Source organism: Sordaria macrospora, chromosome 6, assembly GCF_033870435.1.
Source record: "Sordaria macrospora chromosome 6, complete sequence".
Lineage (NCBI taxonomy): Eukaryota > Fungi > Ascomycota > Sordariomycetes > Sordariales > Sordariaceae > Sordaria > Sordaria macrospora.
In genome coordinates this window covers 1,772,364-1,788,264 of record NC_089376.1, presented here as the reverse complement: position 1 = coordinate 1,788,264, position 15,901 = coordinate 1,772,364, and the positions used below count along the sequence as shown (strand labels likewise).

Genomic DNA, 15,901 nt, shown 5'->3' with positions numbered 1-15,901 from the left:
CCAAACCAGGCAAGTGTCATGGAAGGCGGGAACGACCGCGATGCGAGATGTCGAGCCGCCGTCATTGAAGTCGAGCCAATCCGACGACACCTCAATCTCCGTCAAACTTGTCTTCCCGTTTCATCTTTTTTTTTTCGACTTCTTCTTGAAGAGGTAAGTCTTCACTGACAATCTGATGCTTACTATGTACGTACCTTTACTATGAGTAGCAGTCACAAAGGTACGGCATTCTCCGACTTCCAAATTCCTTCATTGTTGTTGACAGTGGGGGCGCGTTTGAGGTTGACTGGCTGCGATCTGCGGTCCCTTCAGTTCAACATGCAAACACTTTCGCGGCAAAGACAACGCAATGCTACTACTCCTACCCACACAGTATATTCCGCTGTCCCGATGCTTGCTGCATTTGCTGCCCCTTGTTGGCGGCCAAAATCCCACGCTGGTCCCTTGGAGGATTGGGCACTACCCAAGGTGCAACATCATTGACGCTCAAAAGCGGGAATTCGACAGCTTTTCGAGCTTCATCTTGTCATCGCGCTTCACGCAGTCGGTTCATGCTACCCTGCCATTGAGCGTCTACCTAAACTCATTTTCAGCCAGTTCCGTTCTGCCGGGTCCTTCGGGGTGTCCCCGGCAGATGGATTAAGCTTGTTGGACCTTTTCTTTCACTGCTGCTTGCCATGACGGCCGGCGACCCCGTACCGCGTCCCTTAGGCTGTTGGTCGCATCGCGAGGCCATGCCATCTCGGCGGGTTCATGAGCTTCCCATCATGCCCCGTAGGGCTTGGTCTCTGCTGTTCCAGACACTCATACCCAATACCTTGTGCAGCCTGGGTTTCATCCACAAAGGCATTGCCACATTCAAAGTCTGTCTGTTTTTCGAGAACACGGACCGGGAGGCGAGACATGTCCTCCGATATCTTCAGGGCTCGGGAATCGCACAAGGCTGGCTGGCGGTTAACCTGTTACTAGACGGAGGACAGCATCCCTTCCGCTTCGCTCGGCTATTTTTGACACTCCACAAGCGTGCGTCTCTTTCCGCTTCCGCCAAACGATTTCCCCAGTCTTTCCCATTGGGTCATCTCCCTCATTGCTCGAACCCCCATCGAGGTGGTGGTGTTTGGTGGCATATGCCGTTCCTGATGGCGTAACGGTACCTGCGTCTAGTCCTGCGAACCGCGAGCTGTCTTGGCTATCCTTCAGATTTGCGGCGTAGTACGTCCAATGCCTACTGTGTTGCCATTGGTCAGGCGATCTGACCGTTACGTTATTGGAAGTGTAGATACTTCTACGAGCTGACATCAACAAACATTTTGCCAACACTAATCTGTCATATCTTGGTGATTCCAAGTTGGGTCAATAGATACCCCAAGCCAGACTGTTCTGGCAGGCTCATCTTTCTTCTTTGTCTCGAATTTACGTTCTCTTTCGAGTCTCCAGATGTCAGGAATTTTCAGTTCCCAAACAACACAAGTGTACATATTCCCATGTAAACACAACCCCTGTTCAGCCCAAGCTCCCCCATAGGGCATTAGCCGCCGTCCAACCAGAAACCTCCTTTTGACGACGACAAGTCTCCACTCCAAAAGGGCCTGTTCTCGTAGCCGCCCAACTCCAGATGAACGCCATGCCGAAACGATCCAGCCATTAGCAAAGGCCGCTGCTGGCGAGATTCGTTCGTTTGGATACACTCTGTCGGTTTCAAGATCAGAAATCTGCCCTCCGTCTCTTCCTCTACCCTTGTTTCAGATCTTTCAACCCGGCAGCCATGCTAGAGTTACATCTCTACCCGCAGCCGTGGCCCTCCCTGGCCGAGTCTAAACTACCTCTAGGCTGGTGGATTCACTTTGGTGTTGACGTGGAGGTGGAGGTCATCTCAGTTATAAGTCGGCCCTCTGCTCCTCTCCTAGACCCATCTGATCTGAATCAAGCCCAACAATTTCCCCATCATCCGCATTTCTCCTCTCTTCTGTTTTCCTAGGTCTCATTTCCTTTTCAGGGTCTCGGTTTCCTTATCACCATCTGTCTCCTTGATCTGCATCGTTTGATACGAGCCATCTTCCTTTTTTTGCATCAAGTCTCTACCTGTTATCTATCGAATATCATCTCTTCATCGTCTAATAGGTAGTCGCCTAATTCAACCGACACTCGACCTTTCTGTTCGGTCTCTATTTATTCATCATTTCGTTTTCATCTCTTCATTTTCTCCACTTCCCGATATCAGGGAAGAAGAGAATTACCAGTCGACAAATCTTCGAACATCATGCCTGATTTGGCTCGAACATCGGCCCACCACCACCACCACCACCACCAATATCAACATATCCCAGTTTCCCTTAGCCAGCCCGCTTCGACCATGTCATACTATCAGCAACCTCGTCAGGTCTCGGCCTACTACGGAGATCTTTCCACGACAGCGGCTGCTCCTCAGATGGCCATGTCTTCATACGATCCCTATGCCGTCAGCGCCGTATCTTCGATGCAGATTCCCACGGCCACCATGGGAGGACCCGTGGGCGGACCTCTACCGGCACAGCATCGCGCCTCTTCTGGAGCGTGGAATCAGGACGATGACAGAGCACTGCTCTCCCTCCGTGCCATGGGCAAGAATTGGAACCAAATCCAGCGTGAGGCGTTCCCAAACAAGACTGGCAATGCCTGCCGGAAAAGGCATGAGCGGTTGATGGAACGCCGGGGCCAGACCGATTTCGACAGTCTCAAGCTTGAACGTCTCAGCAAGGAATACATGAGCATGCGCAAGGAGATCTGGAAGCCTTTGGCCGATCGGTGCGGCGAGAAGTGGCACGTTGTCGAGGCCCAGGTATGCTTTTTTTTTCCACCCCGTTTGGTTGTATCAGCCAAACTCTAACATGTTTTCAACAGTGCATGTCCAACGGTCTCAAGAACATCCAGTCCCACGCTCGCTCGTATGGCCGGAAAGAACGCCTGGCAAACGGCCAGTCCTCATCAGGATATGACGATGACAGTGGCATCTCGGGAATCGGCCTCACGCCCATTGATGACGACGACGTGGATGACTACAGCAGCCCTGAGCCCTCTGGTTCCATCCACGGCGGACACTCTACTTCCGGCGGCAGCACCGGCAGCGGAGGCACGCCGTCTCACCAGGCTTTCGCCCAAAGCAGCTATCAGAGTTACGGTTACCAGCCCCACCACGGTTACAGCAACAGCGTGTCAAGCACGGGCACTACCGGCGGATATGCCCACCACGGCGGCTCGAGCCAGGGGACGAGTCCCTACATGGGTCATGGTAATCGTCTTCCCAGCGTGGGTGATATGGGTATCAACAACATTATCAATCGCGGTTCAGGGCGTGATGCCAACTGAGATTGTGTCATCTTCCTGCATTTTCTTTACCTGTCTGTCTCTTTACATACAATCCTTAATGTCTCCTTAGGGTCATTGTATCATACCTATCTCGTCTTTTCGTCTTTGTCTTGGAATGGGTTGGGTTGGGAAGGAGCATTGACGGACGCGCGGTTTTTTACTGGGGGCTAATACTACACTCATTACACCCCAGTTCGTGCACAAGAAGGCGTTTTGTTTTGTATGATCTGGGTTTCATCGCTTTGTCTGTTTTTTTCTTTTCTTTTTTTCCTTCACGGGTTTCTTTTTTTCTAGGCGTTTTCGGTGTTATTTCCTTGCGTGCGCAAACGGCGTTCAAGGGTGTTTTTGTTGGCCTTCAAAGTCAAGTCCTAAGGAAGGAAGGGTACGCGCTCTCTGTCATTAATGCATTTATCATCTCTATCTCTATCTCCATCTCTATCTCTATCTCTATTTCTTACATGGGGTTTTTCATCATCATTGCATCCATCTGACATTTGTTCTTGGGTTTTGCTTCACAAATGGGCATCTCTGGATTTTCTTACCTCAGCTTCTTCTCTCTATGAATTTCATTCCGTCTTCTATATGCATCCATCCCGGCCCTCTTGCTCTCTCTTATCTACGCCACAGTCACTTATCGGCATTTCCCATCTTTCCTCCTGCCTTCTTTGTTGATCTCAAAGCTCTTTTTCGTATTTCTTGATATGCACTTTCTGTTCGGATATCATCATTCATTGTTTGAACCACAGAAGCATGGGCAACGGAAAAGTAAAAACTTGCATTAGAAATGTCACTTACGATGGCATGGATAGACAGGACAGCGTCGAACAGTCTTGAGGATGATGGTGATGATGATGATGATGATCTAAGGAGATCTTTTGCCATAGAAAAGAAATGTAACATTTCATGAGGTAACTCGATAAGCTTCAATACCACAGAATGGAATATGGACCCAACCAAAAAACAGTTTGCCAGAGATCACTGCACCTCCTTGTCCTCGCCACTTTCAGTCAAGTTTAGTTATCAAGTAGTGTAAACGCCTCCATGTTGCACCATTCAAATTTCAGACCAAGAAGTCAATGAAACCCATAGTATTCATACCAGTAGTACACATTAAAACCACGTACAGTACACTCATGCTTCATCTTTGCTTCCCGTTTATTCATCTACGTTTTTCTTTTACAGGGGGCAAATAGAACAATCTTATTTGTACAGTTTGTTACAACCCTTCAACGATATGATATGCTGCTTCTTTTAATATACCTTTTATACCATGATTGATGAACCAAGAATTTCCCAAAAACACATAGAGAATACACATATACACACGTACAAAATACATCTACTTCTTCACAACCGACTTTCCAACATCTCCCACCTTCTTCACCTCCTCCTCCTCCTCCTCATCCTCATAAATCCACTCACCCTCCTCTTCTTCTTCTTCAGGTTGTCCAAACACACTCCTCCAAACCCTCCCCCACATACCCTTCTTCTGCGCCAGCGCCAACACCATAATCACCGGCAAGTGCCACACGCTCGCCCAAAACAATCCCCTCGCGCTGCCCTTGTGGCCCTCCAGCCTCCAGAACTTGATCGCCTCCCAAACCAACCAGGCGTTGACCGGCAGACTCGTCACCGCGAAGCTCCACTCCGTCACGCCCGTGGCGCTGAGCCCGACGCAAAGCGGGATGAAGGCCAGGCTGTATCTCAGCGCCACGCGCCCGTTCCGGGCAGGATTCGTCCACGCCAGCATGCGCAAGCCGGCGGCCTTGTACTCGTGCCGGATGCCCCACGACAAAGGCATGAAATGCGGGAATTGCCAGGCAAAGAGCAGGCCAGCGAAAAGCCAGCCGCCGAGCGAAGAGCCGTCGCTGGCGAAAAGAAGCTCGCGCCATGTCCCGTCGCCGGTGGCAGACTCGCCGGCTGCTGCGGCCCAGCCCATCAGCGGGGGGATACCGCCTACGATGGCGCCCACCCACGTGTTTACCGCGCTGATGCGCTTGAGGGGCGTGTAGGCGCCCGCGTACAGGGCGATGTTGGCGGCGCCGAGGAAGGAGACGGTGGGGTTGACGCCGAAGTAGAGAGCAAGCGTTCCCGCAAGACCGCAGCCTACGGCAAACAAGACGGCTGCCTTGGTGGTCAGCAGCCGGCGGACCAAGGGGCGCGTGCGCGTGCGCGTCATCTTGCTGTCGGTGTCGGGCTCGTAGAGCATGTTGAGCGCGTTGGCGGATGCCGAGCAGAGGGTGGTTCCCGTCGTGAGGAAGAGGAGGGTTAGAGGGGACAAGGAAGGGGCCAACGAGGTGTCGAGCGCCGAGGAGGTCAGGAAGGCTGGGACCGGGTATAATGCGTAGGGGACCATGGCGGACAAAACGACCAGCACGGTCAGGCGAGGCTTGGACAGCGAGAGCATGGAGGAGAGGCGCCGCTTGAGGGAGTCGGCGGGCGCAGAGGCGGCGGCGGCGGCGAGCTGTGACGAGGCATCGGGTGCTAGGTCGGCGGTCGGGGCGTCGGGGTTTATAAGGGGTGTTGTTGTTGATGTTTCGCCGGCTGCTTCTGCTGCTGCGGCGGCGGCTGCGGCCTTTCGTTGAGCTTGTCGGCGCCGGTGGGGGAGGAGGGTATTATCGACCGGTGGTAGGTCGGTGGATGTTGTCGTCGTCGGTTGTGTTGTTGTAGAGCTGCTCGACCCGTCGGCGGTATCGGCTGTTGTTGCTGTTGTTGTGGTGGAAGCAGCTACGGTGCTGCTCCGTTGCGAGCTGGCCGAGTCGTGGATGCCATTGGTCTTGACGCGGGAGGGGAGAAAGGCGTTGGAGACGAAATAACCGGCCTTGAGGCGTTGTGAAGAAGGGGTGGTCGAGGCCGAAGAGGCGCGTGAAGTTGTGATAAGAGTCCTGAGAGTACTGGGCAACAACCTGCTGCTCCGTGGTACTTGTAGTCCTAGTAGTCTCTGTTGTTGACACACGACTCTGTCGAGGAGGACATTGCGTCGGAGGGTGGACGTCGGCGGCCGCATCGTTCGAAGGGGAGAAGGATTTCAGGTGCCGGCTCGAATCGCCATCGTCCGTCGCCTGGGTAATCGGGAGAAGCGACCGGGGTCGGCGTTGGCGTTCCGGGCGAATTCCAGATCGAGGATAGGGAAAATGGGGGGGACGGGACGGGACTGGGCGGCCGAGAAATCGAGAATGGGGAATTGGACCGGAGCCGGCACAGAAGCCAAATGCCCTGCCGTCCCGCTTCCATCCTCGCTGCTAAGAATTAAGAAAGCCCCACCAAGGCACGCTAAAACAGCGGGACAAGATGGGAGCTTGGGCCAGTTCATCTTCATTGCATTTCCATTTTCATTTCCATTTCCATTTCCATTTCCCGTGATTGGCATCATCAGCTCCCCGTCAATGACGACGGTTGCATTCTGTCATCTCCCCCGAAAACCCCCCACCCAGACAGATATCGAATGACCGACATATGACCGCAATGTCTTAAACTGCAGCAGAAAGCACAGCGAAGGATCTCTCGAGTTCCAGAATCTCAACAGGAATCTTCTCTTTAGTCTTGCTTCTCCCGCTGTAACATCGCGTTGATGGCTGGTTGAACGGCTTCTAAGCGCCGGTTCTCGGAGAAGGGCGTCTAAGTCGCCAATGACACGTTGTCTAGTATCGTCTTTACGGCGCCTCCCTTCTCGGAAATAAATGCCACATTCCGGCACAGAATGTCTCGCGGTTCGCCAGGGACTCGTTGATTGAACCAAAAGATCAGGTTATGCGTGCGGGAGTTCGTCGTGGTACCTACGTTTGGCAATCTAAACTGCCGTGCATTTGATGCGCCTGATACCGTCCAGGACAGTACATAGTCCCGACACAGCGCAACACCACCATCCATACCTACGACGTCAGTTCGAGCTGCCGCGACACACTATAACCGGCGCTTATCCTATATTCCTCCTTTTTACTCCCTGTCCCACCACGGCAAACCGTTTCTGCAACCGGCGGATGGAACGAATCTGCATATTTGGGACTCCTCAGCCTTGTACTCGGCGGTCCTAAATCTGCGACCTCTGTGGTGATCTAGGCGGCTAACACTACGGTAAGGGGTCAACCTTCAGATAGCAAGTTCGTCCCACCAAGGCCGAGGAATGGATGGATGGTTGCAGGTTTTACAATATTCGGGTCAATGGATAGGAATCAAAGGTACTGCCGAGACATCCACGCTTCGGCTCGGGCGGTTCTTCAACATCCCTCCCCATGTTCTCTTGACTTTGAATGCATTGTTAGGACAAGAGCAGACTGTAATTGACGTCAACTGGTATCTATCCTAAAGGATTCAGGGCTAGACATCCGCCACAATGTGCCTGTTTGATCTCAGCCTCCATGGTCGAGCTCAGCCTACCTCTACTTTTGCGGGGAGTGTTTGACTTGATAAAAGGTATAGTCAGAACCATTCTCAACCACAATTCGGACCATATCAGTTCAATCGGGTATGGTGTAGCGGTAACATCGTTGACTCTCACTTCTCAGGAGTGACTGCTCTCTCAACAGCCCCGGGTTCGACTCCCGGTATCCGAGTCTCCAACATCTTTTTTTTCGTCCCGTCGCCTTTTGCAGCTTGGCTCCCCTGATCCTTGTGTTTGTCAAGTTCATTGTTTTGTTTCCCCTTTCATCCCGCTTGGACCCCTCCTTTTGTCGCTTTAGGCGATTTGAAACACCAAAGTGACCAAACAGGTATTAGCGGGTGCCCTACCCGGCGCAGATCGGCCAATGTCGTCATAGCCCAAGCCTTGGACAAACAAACAGTCCCTGAACGGGCGGTGGGAGATCAACATGCACTTTGGGACATCCTAACAATCGAATTTCCACTTCACAATCACTCACCCATACTTATTCTCCATGTTCTATCCATTCACGTATTTTACACGGTCCATTGCTGACCAACTATCCTGCAACTCTCCTCCCATACCGGAGTCACCCAAGCTGTACCACAAAGACTCACCAATCACCATGGCTTCCCTCCTTAATCAACTTCGTGGCTTGAGTACGGTCGACTGTGACACTCTCGACGTCCATGGTAAGCAAGCAACACAACCTAAGGCAAGAGATGTATGTATCCCCGCCGGAAACAGACTAACACACTTGGACAGTCGCGCGCATATACGGCCCTTTTGCGGACTGTACATCGAATCAGGTATGTCTACACTTTCCAAGGACATCACATCGAATGTCAGCGTAACTATGCGATGAGACATAGCATTTTCACTTACACGACCCAGGCCATTGTTCTTTCTGAAATTACCAAAACCGACGCCAACGGAAAGCTCATCTACCAAAGTCTGATCGACGAGATCATCCCCATTGCCCACTGGATGTTTGGAAAGCAGACCGATGCCACAGTAGAAGAGTTAGCCGCCGAGCTGCTGGCCGTTGGCCTTGCCCTGCGCTTCACTCCTCACCTGAACGGCTTCATCCACATCCAGACCAACCCGAGATGGTGTTATTCCATCGAGAAGACGGTCAAGAACGCTGAGAGTGAGTGAAAGCACACATGTGTCTGCCCTAGGCATCATCGCGAAGACCACCTTTACTAATCTACTTACGTAGGAATCATCGCCCACGTCAAACACCTCTCCCCCGACTTCGACACCTCGCGCGTGTGCATCAAGATCCCCGCCACCTGGGAGGGTCTCCAAGCCTGCCGCCTGCTCGAAAACCTGCATTCCATCGCCACCCTAGCCACCATCGTCTTCAGCATGGAACAAATCGCTCTCGCCGTCGATGCCGGCTGCCGCCACGTGGCGCCCTACGTCAACGAGCTGCGCGTGCACTTCGACACCACCTACACAGATGCCAACAAAGACCGGGCGGCCCTCTTTTGCGGCGCTGCCCAGCGGTACTGCGATGAAGTCGCCTCTTCCACCTCTGCCGCCAAATCCGCTCATGGTAGCTTGAACCTGCAGACGCAGACGCAAGTCATGGCTGCTTCGCTTACCAGCGTCGACGAGGTGATGAGGCTGGCTGGGGCGGTGAAGCATATCACTGTGAGCCCGCCACTGTTGACAGAGCTGGAGGCGACACCGGCGGCGGGATGGCCGGGCGCGGGCACGGTGGGCGCCGCGGCGGCGATTACGGGCCCAAATGGTGATATTCTGAGGCTAAAAGAGTTGATTAGGGATGAGAGTCAGTGGAGATTGGCGTTCACGAGGGCCGAGGCGGGCGAGAGCGAGAGGAAGTTGGGCCAGGCCATTCGGATTTTCTGTGATATGCAGGATCAGATTGAGAGGTTGGTGAGGAAGTGGGATTTGGCGGCGAAGAAGGCTGTGAGCTATTGAGTACCTTAAGGGCAGTAGATGGACGGATGGATGGCTGTGCTTCTTCTGAGAGAGGCTTGCTTTGCTTTGCATTGCGCCTCCGTCTTTTTTTTTTTTTTTTTTTCCCCTCTGCTTTCGAGGTTCAGTAGCATTAGCGTTGGGTTGGCGAGCTTGGAATCGGACAGTTTGTAGCGGTGCTACAAGAATTAATTATACCTAAGTAGGCATGCTGGGCATGATATGATTTGGAACGTTCACAGTTTTACTTTCCCCCACAACAACAGGCTCCGGGGGTAGTGTATGTGAGTGTATGTTAGAACCCGAGAATACTTTGAGGAACTCTCAAGGACGTATTTACAAATGTGAAGCCGTCCTCTCTGCGATAATATGGCATTAATCAACAGGAAGTTTCGCCGCCATGCCTCGCAAGCTAGCAGAAGGATTATTTCCACCCCCAACCCTCCCAATGACTAGAGTTCTTTGTATCCTTACACCAAGTGGAACACACACGGAAGAACCCCCTGGCCCAGACTGGAGTGAGTCAACAGCAACCTCTGAGATAAGTGATACGGGAAATCCCGTCTTCCATTAATGTTTACACTACTTGGCCAGGCAGAGCCAGGGTAACTTCGTCTCGAGATAGGTACCTAGCTAGCCACCACCATCCTTTGCGTTCTCGGTCCCATACTTGATGTCACACATTTATTTGACCGAATCTGCCCTGTCATTTCGACACTATTGCTAGTGCCTACTTGATGGGTTGTAGCCCAGGGGTACCTTGCTCGTTGGCCGTTGTCAGCGTAAAACAGGAAGTCTCGGCCATGGCTTTCTTCTTCTTCGTTTTATCTTCTCTTTTTGTGTGCGGTAATCCACCTGAAATCTTCCAACGGCAAGGTAAATACACCGCGAGATTTCAATAATCGCATCGATGCCAACTGACGAGTGCTAGCTAACATACAAAAACTGGCGGTCTCGACCAAATGTTCTTGACTCGGGTCGGGAGCAGGACATGAACGACCTGCCTGCTACGGTAACGCGATCTGGAGCAGGATGAATGACGGGGCATCGGGAACGTCATCGAGGGACCTCGCAGCGGGATGATGCCGCTATTGACGCAAATTAATCTATCTATATAGACCGTACCTGCATCTCCCCCTTTTAACTCTGGAACACCGCCGCAACGTGCTCGGCCGCAAATTGGAGAGGTGCACTTCACACCATGGTTCCATGATAGACTTCTACACCCACTTACTTGCCTAACACAACGCTCATAGGAGGGAAATAAACTGTCACCCAGTTTCCACCAGTCCGGGGCAACGAAGATCAAGGAGCGATAAAAGTGGAGGGTTGCGCTTGAGGGTACACTACACAGTAGACGGTCTTGTTCGCCAACCCGACAGCTTGGATACGGTATGTGCATGCTTGAACCATCCATCCGAAAGGAAGAGGAGAAAACTTCTTATACAGATTCCGTGTGGCGCTTGTATTCCACGCTGACAGTTTCGAGTCGTGACGTTCCCAGCTGAGGTCCAAAGAATATTTTCCATAGTTCCATATCTCGGCCCCGGCATTGTCGATGAGGGAGAGGCACACCCATTTCGTCTCCATGCTTTGTGCCCGAATCACTGCCATGAATATCCGGTATTCAGCCCACATTCTCGAGGGCCTAGTATTAACTCTCAACCATCCGATTTGCACGCGAGCTCGCGAGATCACCAAGTTCCCCAGGAAACGAACATCAGGATCAAAGTCAGGGCCGATGGTCGCCAAGAACGTTGGCTCCCCGGATAAAAAGAAAACAGAGTGCCACTTCTCCGCTTCCCCGCAATACCTTACCATCTGGAGGACCGCTAGGTCCGCTTTTTCCCCAAATTTTCGGTTGTTCGTTCGATCCCCCAGGTCTCCATCGTTCGTCATCTTCGAGACTAGACAACCCGCCTCGGCTTCTGCCGGGGAAATCTCAAAGTCAAGGCCCAGGAGCGGCGAACATTATATCTTCCAAGTTGTCCCTGGCTGATGGGACTACCAGCTTCCTTTGAGCTGAAGACGTGAGTGGAATACCGTATGGTCTCAGTTGCTCAATGGCCATGACCAGACAGGTCCTCACTGTTGGACATTCTTTAAACTCAAATGTTTATGAAAGGATGCTTCACGGTTAGCACTCCCACGCCGGAATGAGGGTTACGTCCGGGAATTGCGGGACAATGTCCTTCGCCAACGAACCTCATTGACCAATCATGAAGAGGAAAAGATAGTTCTCCAAGTCCCCAAGCTTCTTTTTATCCGCCGTACCAGTAGCGATCCGCCTCCTCCATCTCCAACTCTGGTTCCTGGGGTACGGTAGTGTGGCCAAGGTGGTATTTGCCGGTTCGCTAGCCTTCCGTGGGGAAACCGAACCAGGTCAACAGGGTCACGGACGACCTTCCGGAAGAACGAATGTGACCTTTCCAACGGGTTTCCTCCTGGTTAATTTATTTATCCACAAAGATGGGAAAGGCCAGAAGCTTCATGCCGTCATTGAGGGCGTATGGGCCGTCCTCGTGTTCGCTCGTCGCTCCGGTATATTATACCGACGTCTTCCCAGTTGATCGTGAAGTTGGTGTCTCACCGTGTCCTCCTCCACGCCGCCAGATACAGAGCTCTCTCAAGCATTCGTCGATACCCATCTTTCATACAGTTGCTACTGTATAGCTTGGGTATAGCGTGCCATTGAGCCCTCCTCACAATGCTCCTCACGGGCGCCAAGGGGGCCTTATGGCTCGCCTTCACCTCCGTGGTTTCGGCCCTAGGCCAGGAGCCCATCATCTCCTTCGACAAAGCACCGGGTGCTCTCCAGATTGCCGGTGGCAAGATCTCCAAAGGTCAAATCCGCGTGGCCAAGAACGAGTACTGGGGTGTTGTCCGCGCTGCTGGTGATCTCGCTCTTGACTTTGGTCGCGTCACCGGCACGAACTACACCCTTTCCAATGGTGAAAAGGGTGCCGGCCCGGCCGTTTACACCTACAACCCGGTCAACAACATGAACAACACTCATGTAGGTATCATGCGAGCACCGAGAGAGCCCGAGCCGCCTGATCAGAATTAGCTGACAACTATACAGTACAGCACCACTGGAGTCGCAAACTTCACCGGTCCTGCCTACTCCGACACCTCCCCGTCCGATACCGTCATCATTGCCGGCACCATCGGACACTCGGAAATTATCGACAGCCTCATCGCTTCCAAGAAGCTCGACGTGTCTGCCACCAAGGGCAAATGGGAGTCTTTCACCAGCCAGGTAATCAAGAACCCCTTCCAGGGCTGTTCTTCAGCACTGGTCATTGCCGGAAGCGACCCTCGCGGAACCATCTTCGGCATTTACGACGTCAGCGAGCAGATCGGCGTTAGCCCGTGGTATTTCTGGGCCGATGTGCCAACCAGGAAGAACAAGAACATCTACGCCCTCAACAAGAAGAAGGTCCAGGGCCCGCCGTCCGTCAAGTACCGAGGCTTCTTCCTCAACGACGAGCAGCCGGCCTTGACCAACTGGGTCGAGGAGCACTGGGAGAGAACTCCTTATGGCGCCGGCTACGCGCCTGCCTTCTATAGCCTCATCTTTGAGGTTCTCCTGCGTCTGCGTGCCAACTACCTCTGGCCCACCCTCTGGGGAACCATGTTTGAGGTCGATGACCCGGGCAACCAGCCGTTCGCCGACGCTTTCGAGATCGTCCTTGGTACCTCTCATACCGAGCCCATGATGCGTGCGCAGAACGAGTTCGGCCATTTCTACGAGGGCCCGTGGGCGTACAACCTCAACAACGAGACCATCGACGACTACTTCCGCTACGGCGTCCAGAGAGCCAAGCCCTATGCGCGCAACAGCTTGTGGACCATGGGCATGCGCGGCACCGGCGATACGGCCATCGAGGGTCTTGGTGTTGATCACATTGTCGATATGCTGACCACTCTGGTCCACAACCAGCGTGATATCCTGGCCAAGGGGTTGGGTGTATCCGACGTCACCACCGTTCCCCAGGCGTGGTGCCTGTACAAGGAGGTCATGACCTACCTCTTTGCCGGCCTGGAGGTTCCCGAGGACATTACCCTGCTGTGGGCGGATGACAACTGGGGCCATGTCCGCCGTCTTCCGCTGCTTAACGAGACCTCTCGTGCCGGAGGCGCTGGTGTTTACTACCACTTCGACTACGTCGGTGACCCGCGTAACTACAAGTGGATCAACACGGTGCAGCTCTCCAAGACGACGGAGCAGATGCACATGACGTATGCTCGCGGCGCCGACAGAATCTGGATCGTCAACGTCGGCGACATGAAGGCGCACGAGATCCCCATCAACCACTGGTTCGACCTGGGCTATGACATGAAGAGATGGGGCGTTGACAGCACCGAGGAGTGGGCCAAGACCTGGGCTGCCCGTGAGTTTGGCCCCAAGTATGCCGATGAGATCGGCGACATCATGATCAAGTATGCCATGTACTCCAGCAGACGCAAGTTCGAGCTTGTTGAGCCTCAGACGTACTCGGTCATCAACTACAACGAGGCCGATGCCGTCCTGCAGCAGTGGGCTGAGCTCCGTGCCCAGGCCCAGGCTGTCTATGACAAGCTTGACGAGGCCTACAAGCCTGCCTTCTTCGAGATGATCCTCCACCCTGCCATTGGCGGTGAGGTCGTCCACAGAATTTATGCGGGTGGCGCGAAGAACATGCTGTACTCTGGACAGAAGCGTAACTCCGCCAATGAGGTGATCAACCAGGTTTTGGCGGCGTCTGATGAGGATTGGCAGTTGCAGGAGCGTTGGGATTCTTTGCTCAACGGCAAGTGGAGGCACTTTATGGATCGTAAGTTGTCCCATTTTCGTCGTCAAAAGGTATTCAGAGGAGCTGTGTGCTAACAAACAGACAGAGACCCATCTTGGATATGACGGCTACTGGCAGCAGCCCATGAGGAACACCTTGCCTGCCATGGTGTATGTCCAGACACATTTTGTTTCCTTGGCTGGCCACGTCGGTGTTGGTGTCGAGGGTTCGAACGCGACTGTCCAGGGTGACGACAAGTACCACTCCAACAGTGGTAACAACCTCTCGCTCCCGCCCATGGATCCCTATGGCCCGGCCACTCGCTACTTTGACGTCTTTTCTCGCGGTACCAAGGACTGCGCCTGGAAGGCGGCTCCGTGGCAGCCATGGGTCAAGTTGTCGCAGTACAACGGCACAGTTGGACCCAAGGGTTCCGACACACGCGTCCAGGTTTCCATCGACTGGTCCAAGGCGCCCAAGGCCCCCTTCTACAGCACAGTGAACATCAACGTCACCAACTCGTGCCGTGGCCTTGACCGTAACGGCTACGCCGAGCCTATGGTCCAGGTCCCCGTGCAGATCCGGTCCGTGCCTTCCAACTTCACCAAGGGCTTCGTCGAGTCCGATGGACACATCGCCATCACCGGCGCCCACTACTCGGCCATCGTCCCGCCCAAGCAAAAGTCCAAGCTCAACGACAAGGTGACCTACCACACTTTGAACAAGTACGGCCGCAGCGGCAGCGGCATCGGTCTCGTGCCTCTCAACACGGAGAAGCTCACGGTCGAGACGGCGCCCGCGCTCGAGTACGACCTCTACTTCTTCACCAATCACACCAAGGCCAACGTGACGATCCTCATGTCTCCGGCGCTTAACTACCTCGGCGAGTGGACTCCTCTCGAGTACGGCATTTCCCTTTACCCCGCCGGCTCAGCCGCCCCCTCCTCGCCCAAGATGGTCCGCCCCGTCGGTCCCACGGTTGGCACCAACCTGCCCGAGGGCTGGGGCTACGCCGTCGCCGACAGCGTGTGGGGCACCGTTGGCAACTACACCACCAGCACCTTCTCGGTCCCGCAGGAGGGCGCGTACAAGCTCCGGTTCCAGGCGCTCATGCCCGGTATTGTGGTGCAGAAGATCATTGTCGACATGGGTGGTGTTCGCAAGAGCTTCTTTGGTCCGCCCGAGAGCTTCATGGTCAGTAGGGACCAGGTGGGCAAGTATAACCAGACTAGCTTTTTGGCCGACGTTGATACGCTCGGTGGGCTGTACGAGAAGAAGAAGTCGCATAAGCGGGCGTTGTTGGAGGCTGCGACTGCGGCGGCTGCGGCATGATTTGATTGATGATTTGAACGGTTATGAATGGATGGTGGATGGGATGAGTGAGCATTTAATGCTTCTAGCACATGGTTCTTAATGATATGGCTTTATGAGCAAATGAGTTGGTATCTGTATCGATGTCTTGAGTCTTGTCTGT

General features: G+C 53.6%; 4 protein-coding genes and 1 non-coding gene across 5 annotated transcripts; 4 read left to right on the top strand and 1 right to left on the bottom strand.

Annotated features, from left to right (window-relative positions):
* Positions 1 to 1,922: 1,922 nt before the first annotated feature.
* SMAC4_06376 (uncharacterized protein) lies at positions 1,923 to 3,643 on the top strand. The gene is made up of 3 exons (XM_003344673.3): positions 1,923 to 2,631; positions 2,713 to 2,818; positions 2,881 to 3,643. Exons 1-3 carry the CDS (start codon positions 2,261 to 2,263, stop codon positions 3,343 to 3,345), a joined length of 942 nt encoding a protein of 313 aa, XP_003344721.2. The 5' UTR covers positions 1,923 to 2,260; the 3' UTR covers positions 3,346 to 3,643.
* A 976-nt stretch (positions 3,644 to 4,619) lies between these two features.
* Positions 4,620 to 6,352, bottom strand: SMAC4_06375 (uncharacterized protein; the record flags this gene model as incomplete). Its single annotated transcript, XM_003344672.2, has 1 exon — positions 4,620 to 6,352. One exon carries the CDS (start codon positions 6,350 to 6,352, stop codon positions 4,685 to 4,687), a length of 1,668 nt encoding a protein of 555 aa, XP_003344720.1. The 3' UTR covers positions 4,620 to 4,684.
* A 1,454-nt stretch (positions 6,353 to 7,806) lies between these two features.
* On the top strand, positions 7,807 to 7,898 carry SMAC4_13970. Its single transcript has 2 exons — positions 7,807 to 7,842; positions 7,864 to 7,898. It is a non-coding gene; the product is annotated as a tRNA-Glu (tRNA).
* Positions 7,899 to 8,115: 217 nt separating this feature from the next.
* On the top strand, positions 8,116 to 9,655 carry SMAC4_06374 (uncharacterized protein; the record flags this gene model as incomplete). The annotated part of the gene is made up of 4 exons (XM_003344671.2): positions 8,116 to 8,397; positions 8,471 to 8,514; positions 8,600 to 8,855; positions 8,928 to 9,655. Exons 1-4 carry the CDS (start codon positions 8,220 to 8,222, stop codon positions 9,653 to 9,655), a joined length of 1,206 nt encoding a protein of 401 aa, XP_003344719.2. The 5' UTR covers positions 8,116 to 8,219.
* Positions 9,656 to 12,246: 2,591 nt separating this feature from the next.
* SMAC4_06373 (uncharacterized protein) lies at positions 12,247 to 15,759 on the top strand (the record flags this gene model as incomplete). Its single annotated transcript, XM_066090444.1, has 3 exons — positions 12,247 to 12,668; positions 12,735 to 14,469; positions 14,534 to 15,759. Exons 1-3 carry the CDS (start codon positions 12,360 to 12,362, stop codon positions 15,757 to 15,759), a joined length of 3,270 nt encoding a protein of 1,089 aa, XP_065947472.1. The 5' UTR covers positions 12,247 to 12,359.
* Positions 15,760 to 15,901: the final 142 nt, after the last annotated feature.

Bases quoted from the DNA above. Each gene is read 5' to 3' on its own strand.
- SMAC4_06376 (XM_003344673.3), top strand. From the start codon at position 2,261: ATGCCTGATTTGGCTCGAACATCGGCCCACCACCACCACCACCACCAC. The intron at 2,632-2,712 runs GTTCCCAAACAA...CGATTTCGACAG, and splicing joins AACCAAATCCAGCGTGAGGC to TCTCAAGCTTGAACGTCTCA. The intron at 2,819-2,880 runs GTATGCTTTTTT...TGTTTTCAACAG, and splicing joins GGCACGTTGTCGAGGCCCAG to TGCATGTCCAACGGTCTCAA.